Source organism: Ascidiella aspersa, chromosome 3 (genome assembly GCF_963924565.1).
Source record: "Ascidiella aspersa chromosome 3, kaAscAspe10.2, whole genome shotgun sequence".
Classification (NCBI taxonomy): Eukaryota; Metazoa; Chordata; class Ascidiacea; order Phlebobranchia; family Ascidiidae; genus Ascidiella; species Ascidiella aspersa.
Window position 1 is genome coordinate 38,231,329 of NC_139449.1, and position 20,905 is coordinate 38,252,233.

Genomic DNA, 20,905 nt, shown 5'->3' on the forward strand with positions numbered 1-20,905 from the left:
TGTAATCTTTTTAAAATACACACAAATAAAGGTTAAGTCTTTCTGTTGCTTTTTGGTATTTTTTTTTAGTTTTTTTTACAAAAACTTTTTTGAAGAGAATTAATTAATGCCTATTAAAACATGCTTTAATTGTTTTAGATACACCCTAAATAACTACCAGTCATTCCTGCCTTTAATTACGAAATATTTTTCATGCAAATTGTTTAATTAAACACAGCCCTTTAGTTCTGTTAGTTATTACCTTTTATCATTTTATGGAAAATCCATTATTTTGAGTTTTATTTACATGAAATTACGTTATCAATAATTAATGATGTTACTTCTACTTCTTTATTTTAAAGTCTGGTGTTATTTTACCTAACAGATGCTTTCTTGTAACTTGTTTAAAGTGCTAAACAGACATATAGTCAGGTTCCACAATAATGAAATCAACCAACTGCAAAACATATAACACTGGTAGAGTTAAATTTCCCAAGGGACAAAAATAAAATGTCTGTCTGGTGAAACTTTGTGCAGTACTTACTGGTGTTTCCCCTTATATCTGAACTTACAACACAATACTATGTTGTAATTTCCTGCTGCAAAGGCAGGACAGGCTCAAGTTTATGCTAAATATTTTCTATTTTCACATTTAATATATTATTTAAAATGTAGAGAGTTCTTAAAAGTTGCTCATTTGTCATAGGTAACATGTTGAAATGGTTACTAAAATTAAAATCAATTAAATATAATGAACAACACCTTCACAGTACTCGGATATTAGCATACTATCAGGTTTTAGGTAACTAGAAAGCTAAATTTGAAACTATACAGATATCTTCGGTCTGAACTCTGAATAGTTTTTTAATGAGCTCTTCGAAAATATTAACGTAACATTTTATAAATCACAATTAAATTTATAAAGGTATATATCTAACATAAAATTATTCAGAATTTGACATTTATGCTTAACTGAAGTTGTTTTTTCATGGAACTTACTAAACGGTTTTCACAACCTCTGTTACAACATGCAACATGACAGACTGACAGTAGATAAATAAATTCCACATTTTCATTCATGCAAGCTTACTAGTGACGTCATGCCTACCCAAGCGTTGAATCGTATTAAGCAACGACGTAAAATATTTTGCAAGTAACACAATGAATTCTATACGATTTAAATCTATATCTGAATGGTTTGTAATTATTCTGGACAAGTCAGATTCAAATTTCACACTCACAGGTTCAAGAGTGGAAATTAATTGTAAATAACGTACGTAACTTAAATACACTTTGCTAAATTCGGGCGTCGTAATATTAATAGAAAAAGTAAAAACTTATATTATGCAGAAAAAGAGCTTTGTAACTATTTTCTACGTACTTTATTGCAATACAGGCCTGTTAAAGAAGGTTATCTAATTTTTAACTAGGTTATTGTAACTTATCTGGCAAAATTACTGTCAGATTTTCTGAAGTCACGATAATAATGTAATAGACAAGAGGCACCAAAAACGATATTCGTGCGTTAACGTAAAGCACATGTATCGATGCTAAACAATTTTAGTTATTCCTTGACAATAACCTAAGATAGCCAGGGTGAAAAACGCAAAATTAAACATCCGTATTACTATTTATAATCAACAAACAAGCTTATAAAGAATTGCTAAGCTAAAATAGATAACAACTTTATTTTAATATTTTGCAAACCTTCCAGTTACTTCATTACACTGATATATAAGCTATTGCTGCCAGGCATAATATCAAGTTTGTAGAGCTCTTCTGGGAAATGTAATTTTTACACTGATATGTTTAACTGTTCCACGATCGTTAAACTAGTTTCAATCAGACGCTAAAAAAACGAGACAAACAACGCTTAGCCTTTAAAAATTACGCAGAAAGCCTAATCAATCAAAAGACTGCATACGCACATTGCAAAAACGTAGCAAAAATCGTGATAAAAGTGACCTCATAACCGTATTGCTTTGATCACACTCGCTTGTTGCAAGCTGTCCAATTATTTTACAGTCTGGGGATATGTCATTTGTCCAGTCGGTCATTCGAACCTGTTCGCGAAAACTTCAGCTCTTAATCGAATAATTTCTGGTTACCTGTGAAATAAACCTCATAACTCAGCATATTTGATCTGTTTAGTACAAAACTTTTTTTGCCTATTAATATTCATTTTTCTGTTTGTGTTCAACTAATCTTTATACCAGTTCAAATTGTAATAATTCCACAGACATATTTTTGTACCACTTTTATAGTTATTAAATATTCGACAAAGCCAATCCATTGATATTTCTTACCTTTATTACGTTACAAACAGGTCTTCAAACTCATACTTTCTTCCCTTTAAATCGGTTAATTACATCAGAGAGGAAATCTAACAATGAAAAATGGTTTACGAATGTATATAAAATATCATAGCCCACATTGCATTAATGTTTCAAACAGACCTTTATTCGTTTCCAGCATGCTACATACTGGTTTTCATATTATCCAGTTTTCTCTACTACAACACATCCATTATGACGTCTAGAATGTATACTGTTTTAATAGAACGTTAACACAATGCTAAATACTTATTGCATTAGATTTTTGGCACTTTCTTATGTAAACTACAACTTCCAAACAGTATATACTAAGGGTACTAACGTTAGTAATCTATTTAAGATTAGTTTTATTACGTCTATGTCATAACACGTATAGCTAGAAACAGTATTTATTACGTCGCATTATTAACGACAATGTGGGAACAAATGATGCTAACTTAAAAATGAGGCATTGTTTGAACAAATGGTTCAAGGCATGCAAAGCTTCCATGAATAGCCTGTTATGTTGTATAGTGACACGCCATGGTGTGCACAGCGATATATTACCCCCTTACTCATACAGGAAACTATTGTCATTTACAGACATTGCTGCAAAGGGAAATTACTTGGCTCCTGCTAGAACACTGTGTTGCAAAAATGCAGCTGGTAAAAACCGTTTTTTATGTTTTATTTATACAGGCCATAAATTAAACCTGTGTGGAGATGTTTTACGAATGCAAAAAAAGCTTAATCGGGCACAAACATAGCAAAATAAAAGATGGAAGAATTATGCTGCAATTTACATCCTTGTTTACAAAATCAATGACCTGTAATAACCTGAGATTCCGAACTTTAAAAAAATATGAAAAGAAACGAAATATTTTCATTGTTTGCTGTTTATTGAATAGAAATTAACGAATAAAATATATTTGTTCTACGAAGCTGCGCAAATACAATCGCAAACCGGACAAGTTCGTTGACCTTTGAACCACGTCTGCATGTGATTTCTATGACCACCGTGAGAGCAAAGTCGACAGGAAGCAAAGAGCTTCTGGAAATCGAAGTAAAAAATATATTAAATACACTTCAATTTTTTGTTCACCAGAGATGACAGAAGTAAAAAACAATTGTAAATAAAAATACTCCAAACAAAACTTGATAAAGTTAGAAGCATGGGAAAGACTACCTAACTTTTTTACTCTTAAATAGGCTGTAGGTGAAAATTAGTCGGTGCATAACATGGTTTAGGTGTAAGCTAACAAAATAATGATTGGAGCTTCGAAAACGAAAATTATTAGAAATGTACCCTATAAATTAGGGAACTGCTTGGATAGCAAAAATATGGCCAAATTAAATTCATTATGAGTTTGATGCCGACAATTTACTTGACATCAGGTGTCGGATCTGAACACATTTTTATCGGAAATCCCTAATTATTTGTAGTAAAATTGTACTGTGCGTGTGTAAAAAAGACAAAAAAATTGCAAACTAGTTAAAACACATGACAATTCAGTAGAAAAATGACAGTAAAACAAAAAACGCAATTTTGTTTTTTTATACGAGAAAAAGAGTATTTTTTTCACTATTTTTAAGCGTTCAGAGATCATTTGCGAATTGTTGTTTAACTTACCTTAACTGGGAGTTGACAGATAGTGCATATGGGGAGGGACTTTCCCTTAGTCGAACAACTTACCCCACATTTCGCCCCACATTCGCGACATCGACTTTTGAACTCTGAAAGTTGGAAATATATTAAACAAATAAATCTTAACTGACTTTAAAATCGACATCTTGGGAACTTAATTTTATTTTAAATCAATATTTCTTCGGGTTTGAAATCAACAAGTTGATAATAAGTTAGTTTTAATCAAAATATTAAAGCCATAAATTCGATAATAGGTTTCAAAGATTTACCAAGTTACAACATGTAGTGCGTTTCAATAGATACAATCGTTTCCTAAAAGTTTAAAAATTCAAATTTATTGGTCCTAAAAAAATCTTTTCGTTTTAAAATTGTCAAAAGTCAATGTCATTTGGCTTCTTGATTAACTAATCGAAACTTTGTTGTTTCAAATTTCTTAAAAATAAAATTATTAGAACCCAAACCAATGGGAATTAATATTTTACGGCTTTTTAAATGTTAAAGCCTCAAAAATGAAAAACGTTGGTATTTTTTTAGGCTAAAAAATAAAACTTATTAATAACCGTGAGTTTTAAAAAACTTTATCGCTTTAATTTATTAAAAAAATGTTTGAAATTTCTAATCGGCAAATCAAGCTTAATTTTTTTTTTCTAATCGGCAAATCAAGCCACAAATTGACTAATTTAGGTCTTTAAAAAAACCTTAAAAATCACAACAACAAAGTTTTACGTCAACTCGAGATGTCACGAACGGGGAATCCCCAGAAGGTGCTTACCGGGTTTCTTGCCTTGTTGTTTCCTGCCAATCATATGTTTCTTGATCTCAGCCGCCTTAACATCAAGCATCCAGCGTTCAAGCAAGTCGGAGTAAGAATGTTTGAAGGCGTCCATTTGTGAGGCTCGGGAAGGGTCGACCATACACCTATGAGAAAATATGGGGCTTATTTATATGGACAGACCAATCGTGAGATGAATGAATGCGGTATGAGTCACATTCAAAACGACTAGAAAAATCCCTTCAGATGACGTCATTGTTCGTGCTTTGAGCATTAAAGGGCAAGTAAAACTTCCAATTCGTTTAACAGGCTAGATATGTTGTTTTGCAAATATTTCCGACACGGTACGGAGCACCTTTAGAAACACTGACCAAACTTAAGTCCAATATATAGCAGTTCGTTCGGCGCTGGTCTGGAATCCTAACACCTATTTTTAAGCGTGACGAGCTGTTAATATTGAAATTACCAAGAAAAACTAAACATGGAAGAACAAATATAATAATACTTGACCCACCCAAACGCTAACTCTCACCCTAACCCAAATAATGTTAGCAATATAAACCCTCGGCCGAAATGTGGTAGGATTCTAGACAAATACTAAATATCGAATGGAACCCAACGGAATCGAATGCCAACGAAAGTAAAAAAATATGTATTTTGTTTTGCTCAGGTATGACTGAATTTTAATTGTTGCATAAACTTAAGTTGCAAGTATCTTTAAATGTTTAAAATCAGTGTCGCGGGTTCGAATCTCATCACAGGCTGGTTTTAATCTTGCTTATAATTATGTATTTAATTCATATGACATTCGGTAGTTTTGTTGACATTCGTTGTAGTAGATTTTTCAAATTCTTCCACTTACTCTTGAACAGTCGCTGTATTTTTACTTTTCTTCCTTCCAAGGTTCAAAGGTCGCCTCTTGCGCTCATCCGACGACGTGATGACGTGTTGCTCTCTGATTGGTGAACTCGCGTTGCTACGCGACGCATGCTCCATGAACGAAGGACCTGCAAATATAAGTGGAAGGAATCACATCCACCATAAGCTTCTAATATTTTTCGTGTTTCATTTCCTTTAAGGTTAATCTCTGTAACTGAAGTAAAAAAGCAGAGCGTGACTCGTAACTTATAGAAAAACGCAACTTATAGCAAGTGATTTGTTTTATGTGCAAACATTTGGATAAATAGCTCAATTTTATTAAAAAAAGACTTACAGAAAGCACTTCAATTCAACCTAAGTAATTTGCCCAAAAGACTTAAGTCAAGTCAAGTCATTTGCCCAAAAGACTTAAGTCAAGCCACTTTTCCAAAAGACTTAAGTCAAGTCAAGCCATTTGTCCAAAAGACTTAAGTCAAGTCATTTGTCCAAAAGACTTAAGTCAAGTCAAGTCATTTGCCCGAAAGACTTAAGTCAAGTCAAGTCATTTGCCCAAAAGACTTAAGTAAAAGCGTGACTCGTTTTAAGTAGATTATTAGCTTCGAATTTACCTTACATGAATCCATGATCCATGTCGACTTACTGCTGGCAGGAATAACATTAATATAAGTTTTAAACCTTTTTTCGTGTCGTTTCATGATTTCATTTCTCAAGTTATTTTGACTGCTAGGAGGTTTGAGTTGGCTTCCATTGTGGTGTATTACTATTTAAACTTACGCGCGAGATTATGTTTATTTACAACCAAGTATAGCTGCTACAATGCAAGTATAGCTGCTACAATGCAATTTTTGTAGAAGTTGTGCTGAGCAACAGTTATTTAATGCTTAAGCTGTCTTCCCCAGGATAAGTTTTTAATTTTGATTGACATTACTATAAGCTTCAAAGATTTTGATAGCAATGAACAACATGATTTTATTTGTTAAGTTATTATGGTAGGAAGAATTGCTATTTGCAGTGTTTATTAATTTAAAAACGCTAATTTGAGTGACAAATTCAAAGAACACCACAAATGTTTCACAGGATAACAAACTGTTAATTAATCGCCACAACTGAAATATCAAAAGTCACTGTATATATCCCACGTAAAGTTATCAATAAATCAACAGTTAAACTTCGGTGCTACGTCATGAGCTCACAATGTAAATTTAATCTGTTTAAAACAAAAAATATCGTAAGGCCTTCGTGATGTAATCGGGTTTAACAACAGCTAAATCTGTTTAGGGATTCTAAACAAACCATTTTTAAATAATGTTAAAGTAACAACTTGACTTTTTTTTACAGAAACAATTTTACTTTTTCCATAAAAAAATCCTAAAATTTGGTAGAGCGATGGCCTCGGTTTAGCCGAGGTCGTGAGTTCGAACCTCATCGCAGGCAAGTTGTTTTTCGAGCCCAGCCTTAAAAAAATCCTGATTAGGTCGACTGAATTCGGTAACCCTTTTCGAGAGCAACAAGTGTTATTTAAACAAGCGCTTCTTAAACTTTTTTAGTTTTGTTAACCCCTAGCATCTAGTCACCTGATTAAGAAACACTGATTTAAATAAACCAAGGCCAGTCACACAAGAGTAGAGTTAACATGGTTCAGCTTAGTTTAGTAGGCGAATATGAATTATATTCACACAGATCGGGTATGTTATTGCAAATTATTACCGGTGGGGGGCGACCTCGACAGAATGTTGTAAATACGTGAAGACCAATCCTGGAGATCGCGGTCCTTAGAGTTCTTTGATGTGTCGGTAGACTGAAAGAAAAGCAACAGGAGTTAAATCAGGGGTCAGTTAACTACGGCCCAGGGTCAGATCCGGACCAGATCCGGCGTCATCAATGAAGATAAACTACAGTTGAAATATTGTTTAATGCAATTCAGATATAAATTGTCATGAAATATGAATAAGAACGACAATTCATTAAGGCAAGCTACAGTTTTTAATGCATATTTATTTCTATTTGTTTTGTATAACGATAAGTAATTTAATAAAGTACGATTCTTTTAAGTCTTTATTTCTTACGTTTGAGTTTGATTTAAAATAATAAATCAAATAAATCTCGCGGCAATTTAAAAACCCAAAGTATAAAAAAACATGAATATCTTGTATGAAGGAAACTCTTGTTTTATATCTTATAAAATAACTGACTTTAATTATGCCAGGAAGGTTCGCAGAACACTTACTATAGTTTAAAAGTCTCTTTTGTTTAGAGACACCAAAAATAGTATTGGGTTAAATTTGAAGATTAAAATCGATTTTGTCTCTTTTATTTTACAAGATGCAAAATATCACGTATAAAAAACTCCATTTTAATTTTCAGGATAAGACCCAACCTACCCTGAAAGTATCGTAGGACGCGGATCGCTTCATATCGCCACCTAGCGACTTGCGCTCGTGCTTTTCCGCCACCGCTAGATGGGGTTGTCGGCAAGCGAATGTGCTCGCGAGTGTGGCGAGCGTTTGAACGTCGTTCTGCTGGCAGTAGTGGTCCATGCTGTGGAATAAGCGGTACAGTTGGGTGGTAGACTTTAGTTTACAAGTTATTTGCAAGTTGTAATTGAAGTATTTACAATTTTTAGAAGAGTTCTTTTTTTATTAATATTACTATGCCTGGTAGCAACAGTCTATATAAAATGATCAGGTTGCGGAAACACTCGTGTGAGAAACCTCAGCAAACCGCGTGTGGCACAAATAAGACAAATTTTGCTCTGGATAGATTGGAGTAGGTGAAACATTAAGACACTTAACGTTATGGTAAAAAATAAACTTTATGGGTTAACCTTGTTTGTTACTTTGAGCAAATGTCAGCCGATACAAAAGTTTATGACAATGGGCAATAGGCTTAAACAAAAAATCAGTTACCTACCGCATTAAATGGTAAGGTAGTGTATAAAGTTCAATTGCCTAATAATTAAATGCCAAGCTGTGTAAACCTCATATCAAAGGTTGTATACTCAGTAGTTCCTTTACTTCGAATACCAACCAGGTAAGTTAAGCATGTTTCTGCGTTTTAATCAAATGTAGCAAATCAGAAAATTTACGAGTTAATTTTACCCTTGCGGTACCTAAAGCATACCAAGCCAATACAGGAGTAGGTAGCAATGAGTGATTGGTCGAATAAAAATTTTCCACACATCATAAACTAAAAAAATTCGGTCAATCTATTGAGTTATGATAAGATGTAAAATTTTATAACTAAGTCAGAAAAAAATCAAAATATATTTTTTAGTTTTATCACAACACAATGAAACTTTGAACCTGCCAAATTATTTTTATCTCAAATTGTTAAATGACTTTTAATACTCACAGTTGGGAGAGGAACGTTTTTCCCATCGGCGTCGCAGCAAACGGCGCCACCAGGTCGGTGTTTAGGGGGTTTCCCTCTGATTCGGGCAGCATGGACACACATGACCACAACTAAAGAATTGGGGGGATGGATGTTTAGCGAAAGTTTCATAAAAATATAAACACAAGATAAGAGACGCAGCTTTTATATAAAAAGTAACGTGAAAAAGCTGCATACTAATTACTGCTTTGCACATTTGTATTTAATATTGTAAAGTCCATAAACGGCCTTTTTATAACCCCAAAACACTGGGAGAACATTTAAAATGTAAAACATACATACAGTTTAAGGCCATATATCTTGCAAAAGGTAATTTTACTTTTCAATGGGACTTAACCTGCACAAGGTCATCCATTTCTTCTTCCATGGCTTGTTGTTTGTTGTGGAGACAAGCTTCGACGAAGTTCAGCTTATCCGGGCTAAAAATAATCACAAGTAATCGTTCAATAAATGAGTACACAAACGACCTAATATATAACCTTTAGTGCCATATGCTTATATGATACAATCAGATGACACAACTCACGTGATACACCTCACATGATACTCTCATGTGACACAACTGACATAAAACAACTCCCGTGGCCGTGATACATGATATAATACATAATATACTCACATGATACACTTACATGATACAACTTACGTGACACACTCACATGATACAACTGACGTGCTACACTCACATGATACAACACACATGATAAAACTCACACGACACACTTTTATGACACAACTCACATGATGTAGTGTTCAACCAGTGGTCTCTGCTCACGGGCAATATTCTCGTGAGATCCACCACAGAACATTCACATGATACAACTCACATGATACACTCACATGATACACTCATAAAACACTCACATGATGTAGTGTTCAGCCAGAGGTTTGCTCACGGGCAATATTCTCGTGAGATACAGTACAGCGCATTCACATGATACAACTCACGTGATACACTCACATGATACACTCACATGGTACACTCACATGATACACTCACATGATACACTCACATGATACACTCACATGAAACACTCACATGATACACTCACATGATGTGGTGTTCAGCAAGTGGTCTGCTCCAGTGCATTATTCTCGTGAGATACACCACAGCGCACTCACATGATACAACTCATATGATACATTAATAAGATACAACTCACATGATACACTCACATGATCCAACTCACATGATACACTCACATGATGTAATGTTCAGCCAGTGGTCTGCTCACGGGCAGTATTCTCGTTAGATCCACCACAGAACATTCACATGATACAACTCATATAAAACAGATCACACAATACAACACACATGATACAGCACACATGAAAAATTCACATGATACAACTCACATGATACACTCACATGATGATAAACACAACTCACATGATACACTCACATAATGATAAACACAACTCACATGATGTAGTGTTCAGCCAGTGGTCTGCTCACGGGCAGTATTCTCGTGAGATCCACCACAGACACCCGACCAGCATATTGTTGTGACTTGTTTAGCTTGGCATCGATGCTGTTGGTTGGAGATTGAGAAGGAGGGTCAAACTCTTTAGTGAAGTAAGTCATGTTGGAAAAGTGCTTCAGTTTACGAGTCGACCTCTGTTCAAAACACAGGTTACTGAACTATAACTATTTACACTCAAAGTGCTGAGTTAGAACAACAAATATACAATTAATTAATAAGAAAAATATAGATTTATTTACGTTAAACAACAATTTAATAGAACGTGTGTGGTTTACTAGTATTGTACAACATTTTTTTGCAGAAAAATTTTTTAATTCAAATGAATTTTGTTTTGGTAGTTGCTACGTAAAATAGCTGTGCAATGTGTATAGATCCATTTCTGTAAAGCAGGCAGTGACATTTAGTTTAGCTTATCGCGGTAAAAGCGTTCAACAGTGCTTCTTAAAATTATGATTTATTAGTTAAAAGTTGACTGCTATATATATATATATATATATACGTTTGCTTGGAAACTGCATTTTTAACCTGTGTATGATTGATACCGCCATGTAACAGATGGTAACTTGATTGACTAATGTCCTAATGTTTTTATGTCAATTAGGTATACCATAATATCTAAGACATCAACATGTTTTAAATGAACTTTAGCCTAAACGTCTGACAAAACTTAAAAAAATATGGATGCTAACTAATCTAACATAAAGTTATGACGCAAGCCAGAATTTCTGATTAGACAAAAAGTTGATCAAAAACCCTACTTTTTCCTTGTAGTAGAAACTGTGTAGCGAAACATCGAGCGTGTTCGGGCTCGTGCTGTATTGTGACGTCGACAATTGGTTGGACGAGTTGTTGCGGTAAGGGGGAAACACCATGGCAGGCGTAGAGTTTCTGTGGATTGTCAAACTCGCGTACGATCTGGAACAAAATGCAAAAAATGAAATAAGGTCAAAACCTATTAGTGATAGTAAATTTAGGCACGAAACATTCTGTATCTTTGTTTAATTGGGATGACCTAACTCGTCCACCCACTAATGCAATAAACAGTATGACACCTAAATAAAATGCGTGTCGGTACACGGCAAATGAATTCCAGTATAGCGTCATGATTTTTAGGCGTATTCCTCAAAGAGTTTACATAAAGAATCAACCGATTACAGAACACACAAATCCTAGATAAATGTAAACATTGATCAGCAGGATACCAATATACCTTGATACACTATGCATGGATCTGTAATGTAGCTTGATAATAAATTGCAAAATAAATTGCGTCCCATCTCTTATAAGTGATCCTTGAATTGCTTCTCAGTCACATTAAGGCGATAGGTCCCAGTAAGCTGGGTTGTAATTTTGAAACATTGAATCAGCACTAACGTCTCTTTGAGACTGTGTTATCTTGTGAAATACTAAAAAAGCGCAACTTTACTAAAAAACACATAAACAAAAGGTAAAAACAGCTTGCAAATTAATATCAAAGACAAATAGGTCAAATAAACTGACATCATCTTGATAAAAAATTACTCGACCCATTTGGCTTTGAGGAGCATTACAGATTGGTGCATAGTAGAAATAAACTGTAAAAAAATCACTCGAAGCAATGTTAGAACATCTTAAAATTATGAAGCCGTGATAAGAAATATATTTTTTTGAAAATCCACAAAAACCAAACCGTCTTAATATTAACAAGGTAAGTTTGTAGGTCATTGGCAATTTATACAGATAATACCTTGGTGTCTTTTCGTTACTTGAAAGGTAACCACGCACATGAGCCGGACGCAGAAAGATCACCAAATATCCAACTGAACAGAACCTGTATACAGAGAACCAACTTGCATAAACCAATTCATCTCAATAATTAGTTTCACAAATGTAAGTGTAACATGGGTACACTATGCACGGATCTGTAATGTAGCTTAATAATAATGTAGCTTAATAATGATCTACTCGACCTTTTTGGCTTTGAAATTTATTATTAGTAACTAGGGTAGAAATTTGCATATTTTGTATAATTAAAAAATGCTAATTCCAAATAAAATTTTATTTTGACAATTTTTTTAAAAGTGATAGCAGGAAAAGTGGGTTGTGGTACCATGGTATGAAATTAGTAAAAAGTGAAGATCTTTTTCAGAGGTTGATTCAAATTATTGAGCAACAAACCCAAAGGATGACATATTTTGTTTTGTTTGTAAACAAGAAGTTTAATTTTAGTTTTACGTATTTTATGCAAAACTTTTTAAGCTTTCCAAGTGGTTTGCTCATTAAACAGGATATTAAATGGTTTTAAAAACAATGTTAAAGTTATACGTAATAAGAATATCAAAGCCCATACAGAAGTAGGTTTCATTTTGAACGTTTCGAATAACTCTTCATTTATTTTCAACTTCGCGATTATCTTAAGCTTTATTCGAAACGTTCAAAATGCAACCTACTTCTGTATGGGCTTCTATATTCAATCTACGTCCAACTACAACCTTGAACCATTATGCTCCAATGTTACAGTAACTTAAACGTTTTCCCACCTCGCCCCACTCGTCCTGGGGAAGGGTACATTGGTAGGGACGGCAAGTAGTTGGTGTTGGCGTAAAGTGTGGGCGAATGAGAGGGGAGGGGGGTCGAACGCGTCAACCTGGTCCTCTTCATCGTCGTACTAATAAGTGGAAAGTTGGTTGAGATAAATCTTTCAAAAAAATCTTGATTACAGCACGAAAAACACTTTCAGTATTTTCGAAAACATGCTATGCTATGCTGTCTTAATTAAAATTATTTTTAAAAGCTAAAAAATGGGACGATTTTAATGCCTTTTTGTCAACCTATAAATGCATGCTACATGACTACAGCCATGGACAAGTTGTATCTGGCATTGTTTTGTCATGTGATCTTTGTAAATGGCCGTGTTTGTCTAATTCTAAATAGGGTATTCAGGTGGCACTATGTAAAGACAAATTGTATTGAAATCTCAGCAGAAAATTCCTGTACAATTAGTCTTTATATAGTGCCACCCGGATTAGACTATTTACCATGTGATGTGAGATTAGGGGCACCAAATTTTTTAAAAAGGCTCGATAAATACAAGGATTGACGATCGCAGCCGGATGTAAAATTGTCTACTGACCTTATTTGACTTGATAGTTATTTAATGAAGTAAACATAAAATGAATTATCGTAAGTTTAAAGCAAGGCTAAATAAGTTTTTATCATTTTGTCAACGTTTTATCCATCTTATAAACCTGACTAAAAATCTGAGATAATTTCACGAATAGAAAATATTTTGAGAACTATTTAACTGCTTTATGACGAGGGATACTTGGAAAATATGACATAACTGTTGTTGGGTGACATAAAAAATTATAGAATATAAGATAATATCTGCAAAGATCAAAATGCTGATTTTGTTTATAAATATGTTAAACAGTATAGCTAAGTACTAAGCAGCCAATACCCTTTACGTCAACAAATATGGACATTTAAAAAATCCCAGGACCTAATTTTACCAATGTAGTTTCTCCCAATGGTCCCAAATTTCTGCCAACTTACCGTCATTGCACTGAACTGTGCCGTGAGTTGTCGTAAGCAAGGTTCTAAGCAACTTCTGTTGTTCTTAACATGGTGTTGGGCACTTTCATGCAAAGTCTACATATAATACGAAAAGTTAACGATTTTTGGCTGAAATGTACCTTTTTTTAAATCATTAGGATTTTTGCAAGCTAATAAATTTAAAAACTCAAGTTTACAAAAAAAATATATGCCTTAATTAGCAAATTCCTGAGATATTTGGGTTTTTAAATGCGTTTTTTGAAATGATGCAAGTCAAACATCCTATTTAATAAAATGTTTTTACAAATGCTTAAAGTTTATATAAAATATCAAAAAGTTCATGTAATTTATTTACAGCTTTCAGCTTTTCCACTTGCTCTTGCTTCACGTTGGACACATTTGTGAAAACAAACACCGGGGGTTCGTTGTGGGGATAATTACGGGGGAAGGAAATCTTGAGGGTGACGAAATGTAGGGGGGTACGCAACGTCACCGCACAATAACGCTGGAAGGGCTTGATCTAAAACAAAAACGTACAACAGTGTGGCTAAAACTGGGCCATTATTAGGAGATGCTACAAAAATACAAAAATATATTAAGACCATAAGTTTTATGTACAACATTTATAGGTTTCTCTACATTTCAATTACTTTACCTTGCATAAATTATTACATGCAATGATTTAAAACTGGAATAATTCCTTAGAACATCTATCTAATATTTCAATATTTAACATCTAGCTCAGTAGTTCTCAGCAGGGGGTCCGCAAAAACTTCTAAATTTATCTTTAGTAAAATAATTAACACTGGGAAACATGCTTAATCACAATCTTGGTAAGTGATAAAATCACATTGTAACATGTTGTAAATCGCATCGAGTGTGGCATAACACTTCCATTGTGATACAACACAAGTATATTGTGGAATGGAAGGCAGCATTGTTCACATGTACCTGACTTTAGTTTATGATATCGTATGCAAAGATGAGATGCGTTTAGCACAGATATTACACCAGAAAATGTAAGGGGTCCGCGACTATTTAAAAGCATCAAAAAGGTGCCACGGGTACAAAAAGGTTGAGAACCACTGATCTAGCTGAGCTACTAATTAGGAATGGCCGAAAATATCGGATCGGAGGTGACACTTAATACGAAGTGTAATATCGCTACTACTCTGATACTAAGTAGTATCTGTGATGATCCAATAACAAAGTGGAAGGTATTTTGGCAATGATTTGTGAACCACACAGCACTTTCTACATTAAAACATATTTCTTTATTGAAATAGTAAACGATCACGAAAAAATTTGTATGCCTTTCTATTTATTCTTGTCAAATACTGGTCGGATATTCTGCAAAAGTGTTTCCCTTTTTGTGTGTTTTTTGACTATACTAAAATCTTCATTTGGTATTGCATTAGATTAGACGGTCATACGTTTCGCCAAAAATATCGGAACAAAATAGAAGTATCGTACATTCCTTACATCAGTGTTTCTTAAACTTTCTCACTTCGAGGTACACCCAGAGCCAATTATAAACATGGCGGCGCACAAGGCGAGCAATGTGAGCGCAAAAAATACTAGTACCTCCCTTACTGAATTGATTGCAAGTTTTTATTACATACAGTAGGCCTCATAATATCATATCTTGAAAGTACTGTTGAATTTATGAGCTCGAACAAAAAAGTAAAAAAATATATGTTTATATATAATAAAAGTTCCTGCAGACTAAGCCATTTACCTACCTATCACTAAAAACATAAAAATACTATTACCTCGTCCATATAAAGGTTTGGCAAATAGGTGTTGAGTAACTTGAACTCTTGCTCAAGCGATTGCATCGATGCGTCCGCCATGAAAGGGGCTTTGGGGGTTAACGATGAATCAGCAAAATGTAGCTCTGAGAAACCATCATGGTAATCTGCTGAGTCAACTTTGAAGTTGTCTGATATCAGCGACATGTTGCTTTCTGCAAAAAAAATATTCGATAAATAAAAACAAAAATGATTTGACAAATATAAGGTTACAAAAGATTCTCATGCAGTAACTGGAGCAAAAACCTTTAATGAATTAACTACTTTTATTTCAAATTTTTAATGACTCACAATTTTGTACCATATCTAAACAACCAAAAGAGAAATAAAAATCTGTAGTTAAACCAGCTAAAGATTATTTGCGTTTTTCTACAGAAAGTTTACACAATTTTCAATAAAAAAGTGGTTAAAAATCAGAAATTTATTGCCAAGAACAAAGTACACTGTTGGACCTTTTGTTTCTTGTATTTTTTGGGGGGCATTTTTAAGAACCCCATTTAAACACATTGGTTACATTATTTACCCAGACTTGAGCTTGACAGTTGAGCAGTTTTTGTTTCAACCGGATGGTGGTTTGATTCCTGCAGAAATGTTTCGTTTGTGAAAGTTCGAGCCGGCATCGGTTCTAATTCAAACGCTGGCATGTCGTCCTTTGACATCCCACATTCGACAAGTAAATCGTAGTCTAACTTGCAAACTCGCAACATCTGATCTTTCGACCAAGTTACCAACTTCCATGTTGGATCTGAGATGTTACAATGTTGACAACTTGAAATTTGTTACATTTAAAAAACATTTCCGAAAATTTCGCTTTGAATTTGATTAATGGTATAGTCTCTTTTTTATAATTGAGGCAAAACTCTCTTAAAATACAGCTATAAATATATAATCATTTTTAAAAAACAATTTTGTAACAAAGAATTAAAATTTATTTATCAAAAAAATAAAAAATATGTAACTATATTTACCTATTTAGTCACAAGAATTCTTAAAAATATTGAAATACCTGATTTAGATTTGCATATCTGGTAGCCGAGCACAACATCTGAATGTTCAGCAAAGTTGTGGATCGATTGCGAGAGATTGTTGACGTTTCGTAAACTCATCGGCGTTTCACGGAAGTTGGCGTATTCAACTGACACCAGCCCACTTCCAAATGGCTACAGCGCAAATATTTGCGAAGGATTTATTTGAAAATGGATAAACAGTTTTATAACTTATTCAAGCTCTATATTGAAGACAATAAAAATAAAACTACTAAATGACAAACAAAGTTAAAATTATACTGAAAGGCAAAAGTGACCAACACCAATCCAGTTCTAAATAGCTACGCACAATTATATGCATAGACTTGATTAAATAATGTAATTTATTGTAATTTTTTTTTCTACTCTAAATTCTAAGTTTGCCAAAAAAAGGTTCTGACCAGATTTTGAAGTAAAATAATTATTAAAACTTATATAGACCATAGTACATACCTTAAAAATAAATATATATATATATATTATTTGAATATTTTCATAAACTTGGTGCAATATTTCTACAACAGCTTTAATCTTTCTGCCAACTATATAAAACACTGTTTAAAGCAGGGCTGTCCAACTCAAACATGCCGGCGTGCCAATTTTTATCTTATAACTTCTTGCCGTGCCAAAGTTTCGTAACCAAACTAATTCTTTTTAATCATTAAAGCGCTTTTTTACCAAAAAAAACGTTTATTTAAACTTGAAACACTGTGTAGTAGAAATGAGCATTGCTGCATTTAAGTGTCCGTCGGTGAGCTAACTATTATAACTTCACACCAAACTATACAATTATGTTAATGCTAGCCTCCAGCCCTTCACTACAGTACAATGTTATATTATCAGATGTAATTGTTAGATGTTGTAATTGCCGCGATTGTTTTATATTGTGAACAAACAATGGCAATTGGCTGTATAACAAATTTAGTATTTTTGACAATTGGCTGAATAACAAATTGAGCTTTTTTGGCAATTGGCTAAATAAAAATTTGGTATTTTTTGGGGAGCTTGCGTGCCATGTTTTATTAGGTTGCGTGCCACATTTGGCACGCGTGCAGCTTGTTGGGCACCCCTGGTTTAAAGATAACAACTTACCGTATATGAAATTTTCCAAACTGGGAACTTAAGGTTAGTTTGGGCCTGGGCGGTCCTCGGAGTTTCTGACATATTCCAGCATCGAATTGAGGTGTCGTTACCACCGGAGGTCAGCAAATGCTCATTGTTCGGATCCCAGTCGAGACAATTTATCTTGGAAAGGTGCGCGGTGATGTAATGGGTCGCTGTCTTTGTGTTCTATAACAAAACATACAACGTTATTGAGCTCAATATTTAGAATGTTTAATGCATAAGAACTACAAAGCATAAATCATTTATAATTATTATGTAAAAAGTTAAAAATTGAGCTACTAGGTACACAAGCTTTTCAAAGAATACAATGAAATATATATATACTGTGCAAGTATATGTGCATTACCCTGTATAAAATAGAAATCATCAGTTTCTAAATTCCAATATCGCTGTATTTACTGAACAGGCTAAATATCGTTTTAAAGCAAGAATCTTTTTTGCCTGTGAGATATTCCTTGTCACATAAAACTGTCTCCTCATTATTATTGGAAAAGATGTATTATAAGCTACATTGTGAACAAAACTAGCATTTTTTCTTAATTTTGAGCATAGATTATTAAAATCTTGAATTTAACTACTAAATTAATTGTTTTTGTGGGAAGAAGTATTTCCTTCACAAATTCAACCTTAGTATTGATTAAAAAACATTGTTCTTATTAATCTTTAACATGAAAAGCAAAACAAAATTTAACGCTTGGATGTATTTGCTTACTTCTATAGAGTAAGTGTAAAATCTTACACAATTTATCATCCAAAACGAAAATAAATAAAAGTAACAGTTAAAACCAAGCCAAGAGTTCCTTACCCTTATATCCCAGACCCTTATGTTTCCGTCGTGTGCAGTTGAAATGCAGTAAGCATTCACTTTGTTCCATTTAACTTGGCTTGCTCCAGCTATAAAGTCACTATAATGTTACTTTATGCTTTTATAAACAAAGACTGTTACGAAATATTTTAACCACAGTACATTAAAACCTAGGTTAATACTTTTTAATGTCGTTTGCAAAACTAACAGCAGTAAAACCAAAGCAAACTGATATCAGATTTCTTGCTAGAAAGACGTCATAAATTTGCAACGTCCAATATTTACAGTTTAATTTCACAGTAAACCTGACTTTTGTTCTCTGTATAACAAACTGTTGGTTTTAACTAAGATAACACTAAGTTTGGGGCAAAATATACAAACATTAATTAATTTTATTATGCATAATCACTTACAAAATTTTTTTTTTTTTCACTTTCATATTTAAGAAAACTCACAATCACAAAGCAACTTACAGACAGTTGAAATCGCTAGTTTTTGTTTCTTTAGCTCCCTCGTGTCCCAAACGTGGATGTAGGTATCCAACGAACAAGTGGCACATAACCTTGGCTCCACAATCGACCAATCAGCATCGCTTATTGCCCTCGTGTGACCTTCAAGTTGGGAAATGCACTTTCCAGTGGATTCAGTGAAAGTCCAAACGTCAGCCCACTGGTTGTACTGGAATATAAATAAATATATGAGGAGCAGAATTGTACAAGGTCTTCCCGTGTAGGAATGTCCAATATCACAGTTGAAACCCGATGCCAAGTGGAAGTATCTGTACACGTCCGATACTATGGTGGTTCCGGTGCTAATCCATATCAAATTAAGATTAAATTCAACATATCATTCATGGTTCGCAAAGCAACGATGCTATTTTGAAAATAAAATTTCTAGAAATCAGAATCTGATCCAATACCAAATAACGTCATTACGTTTGGGTATTAGGCTGATATTTGCTATTGCTCATGAAAATTTATTCATCTTTGAATTTAATGTAAAACATTATTAGAAATTTTCCATTTCAACTTTGGATAGCATAACATCCTAATGCATAAATCAGTTTGGATTGTGACCAAAACCACTTTAGTATCGGGCGAGTACCGATATCACAACAATAACTTATCGGACATCCCAAGTGGCTAATTACCAAAACAGACACTAGCTTCTAAACAGCCTGAAACAACTTATTTTCACTCACAGTTGTAAGCAAGAAGTTACTTTGTTCCAACGATGGATTCCACAATAAATGGCTGATGTCCCACTTGTTTGTAAGGTGGATACGCCGGACTACCTTTTGAGGGTCACTCAGCTCCAGCAAGGTCAAATTCCGGCGAGAGCCAAGAACGACCAAATCTCCCTGGGCATTCACTGCCATCGCACTTGCCTTTAATAAAAGTTTAAAAAAATCATAACAAATATACTATTGCTACCAGGCATTGTATTAATTAAAAAATCGTTCTTTCAGCAAATATTTTTTTGTGTAGGTTATCAAAACGTCTGTACATTTAATAAAAAAAAGATGCCAGAAGAACAATTTTACAATAAACAATCAAAATATTCTTTTAGCTTTTTTTATTTACTTTAAATACAATGGATATTAAAACCAGTCTGTATTTTGTGGTACTTCGCGTCATGATATTGTGTGTGTGTGTGCAGCATCAATTTTCCGGTGAGCAGGTGTGCAATTTTTTTTAAATTAGGTTTGCGCAAAAATTTAACACCATTCAGTATGCACCAACCACAGAATGCTGACTGGTATTAAAGCAACATTATAATATTTACAAAGCAACTTTAGAATAATTAAAACTGTAAATTTGTATGTGGTGACAGATATTTCGTTTCAAAATACCAATAGCATAAAATGGTTACAAAATTTGCACAAAAGCATCAAATAAATAAATCTAATTCTATTCTTTTGCAATATAGCTGGAAACCAAAATTTACTACTTTCCAGAATTAATAGGTAAACTTACCTGAGTATTAGCATGATGTGCTGCAATCATATCCCCATTCCAAGTATTCAACATATTTGTTGTTTTGGAACAATTTTATCAATGTAAATACATAATAATTAAACTACTTATTATACTGCAATTATGCAATGCTTCAATATTTACATAACTGCATGTACAAAGTCATTT

General features: G+C 33.7%; 1 protein-coding gene across 1 annotated transcript; it reads right to left on the reverse strand.

Annotated features, from left to right (window-relative positions):
* Positions 1-3,190: 3,190 nt before the first annotated feature.
* On the reverse strand, positions 3,191-20,871 carry LOC146162877 (GATOR2 complex protein WDR59-like). The gene is made up of 22 exons (XM_083385322.1): positions 20,738-20,871; positions 19,963-20,148; positions 19,235-19,439; positions 18,762-18,850; positions 17,924-18,121; positions 16,813-16,966; positions 16,330-16,551; positions 15,768-15,961; positions 14,351-14,515; positions 13,996-14,091; positions 12,981-13,108; positions 12,188-12,271; positions 11,220-11,376; positions 10,402-10,595; positions 9,315-9,396; positions 8,939-9,048; positions 7,969-8,125; positions 7,295-7,385; positions 5,571-5,715; positions 4,709-4,854; positions 3,922-4,025; positions 3,191-3,342 (listed from the first exon to the last, which is right to left on the reverse strand). The coding sequence occupies exons 1-22, from the start codon at positions 20,789-20,791 to the stop codon at positions 3,226-3,228; spliced, it is 3,078 nt and encodes a 1,025-aa protein (XP_083241448.1). The 5' UTR covers positions 20,792-20,871; the 3' UTR covers positions 3,191-3,225.
* Positions 20,872-20,905: the final 34 nt, after the last annotated feature.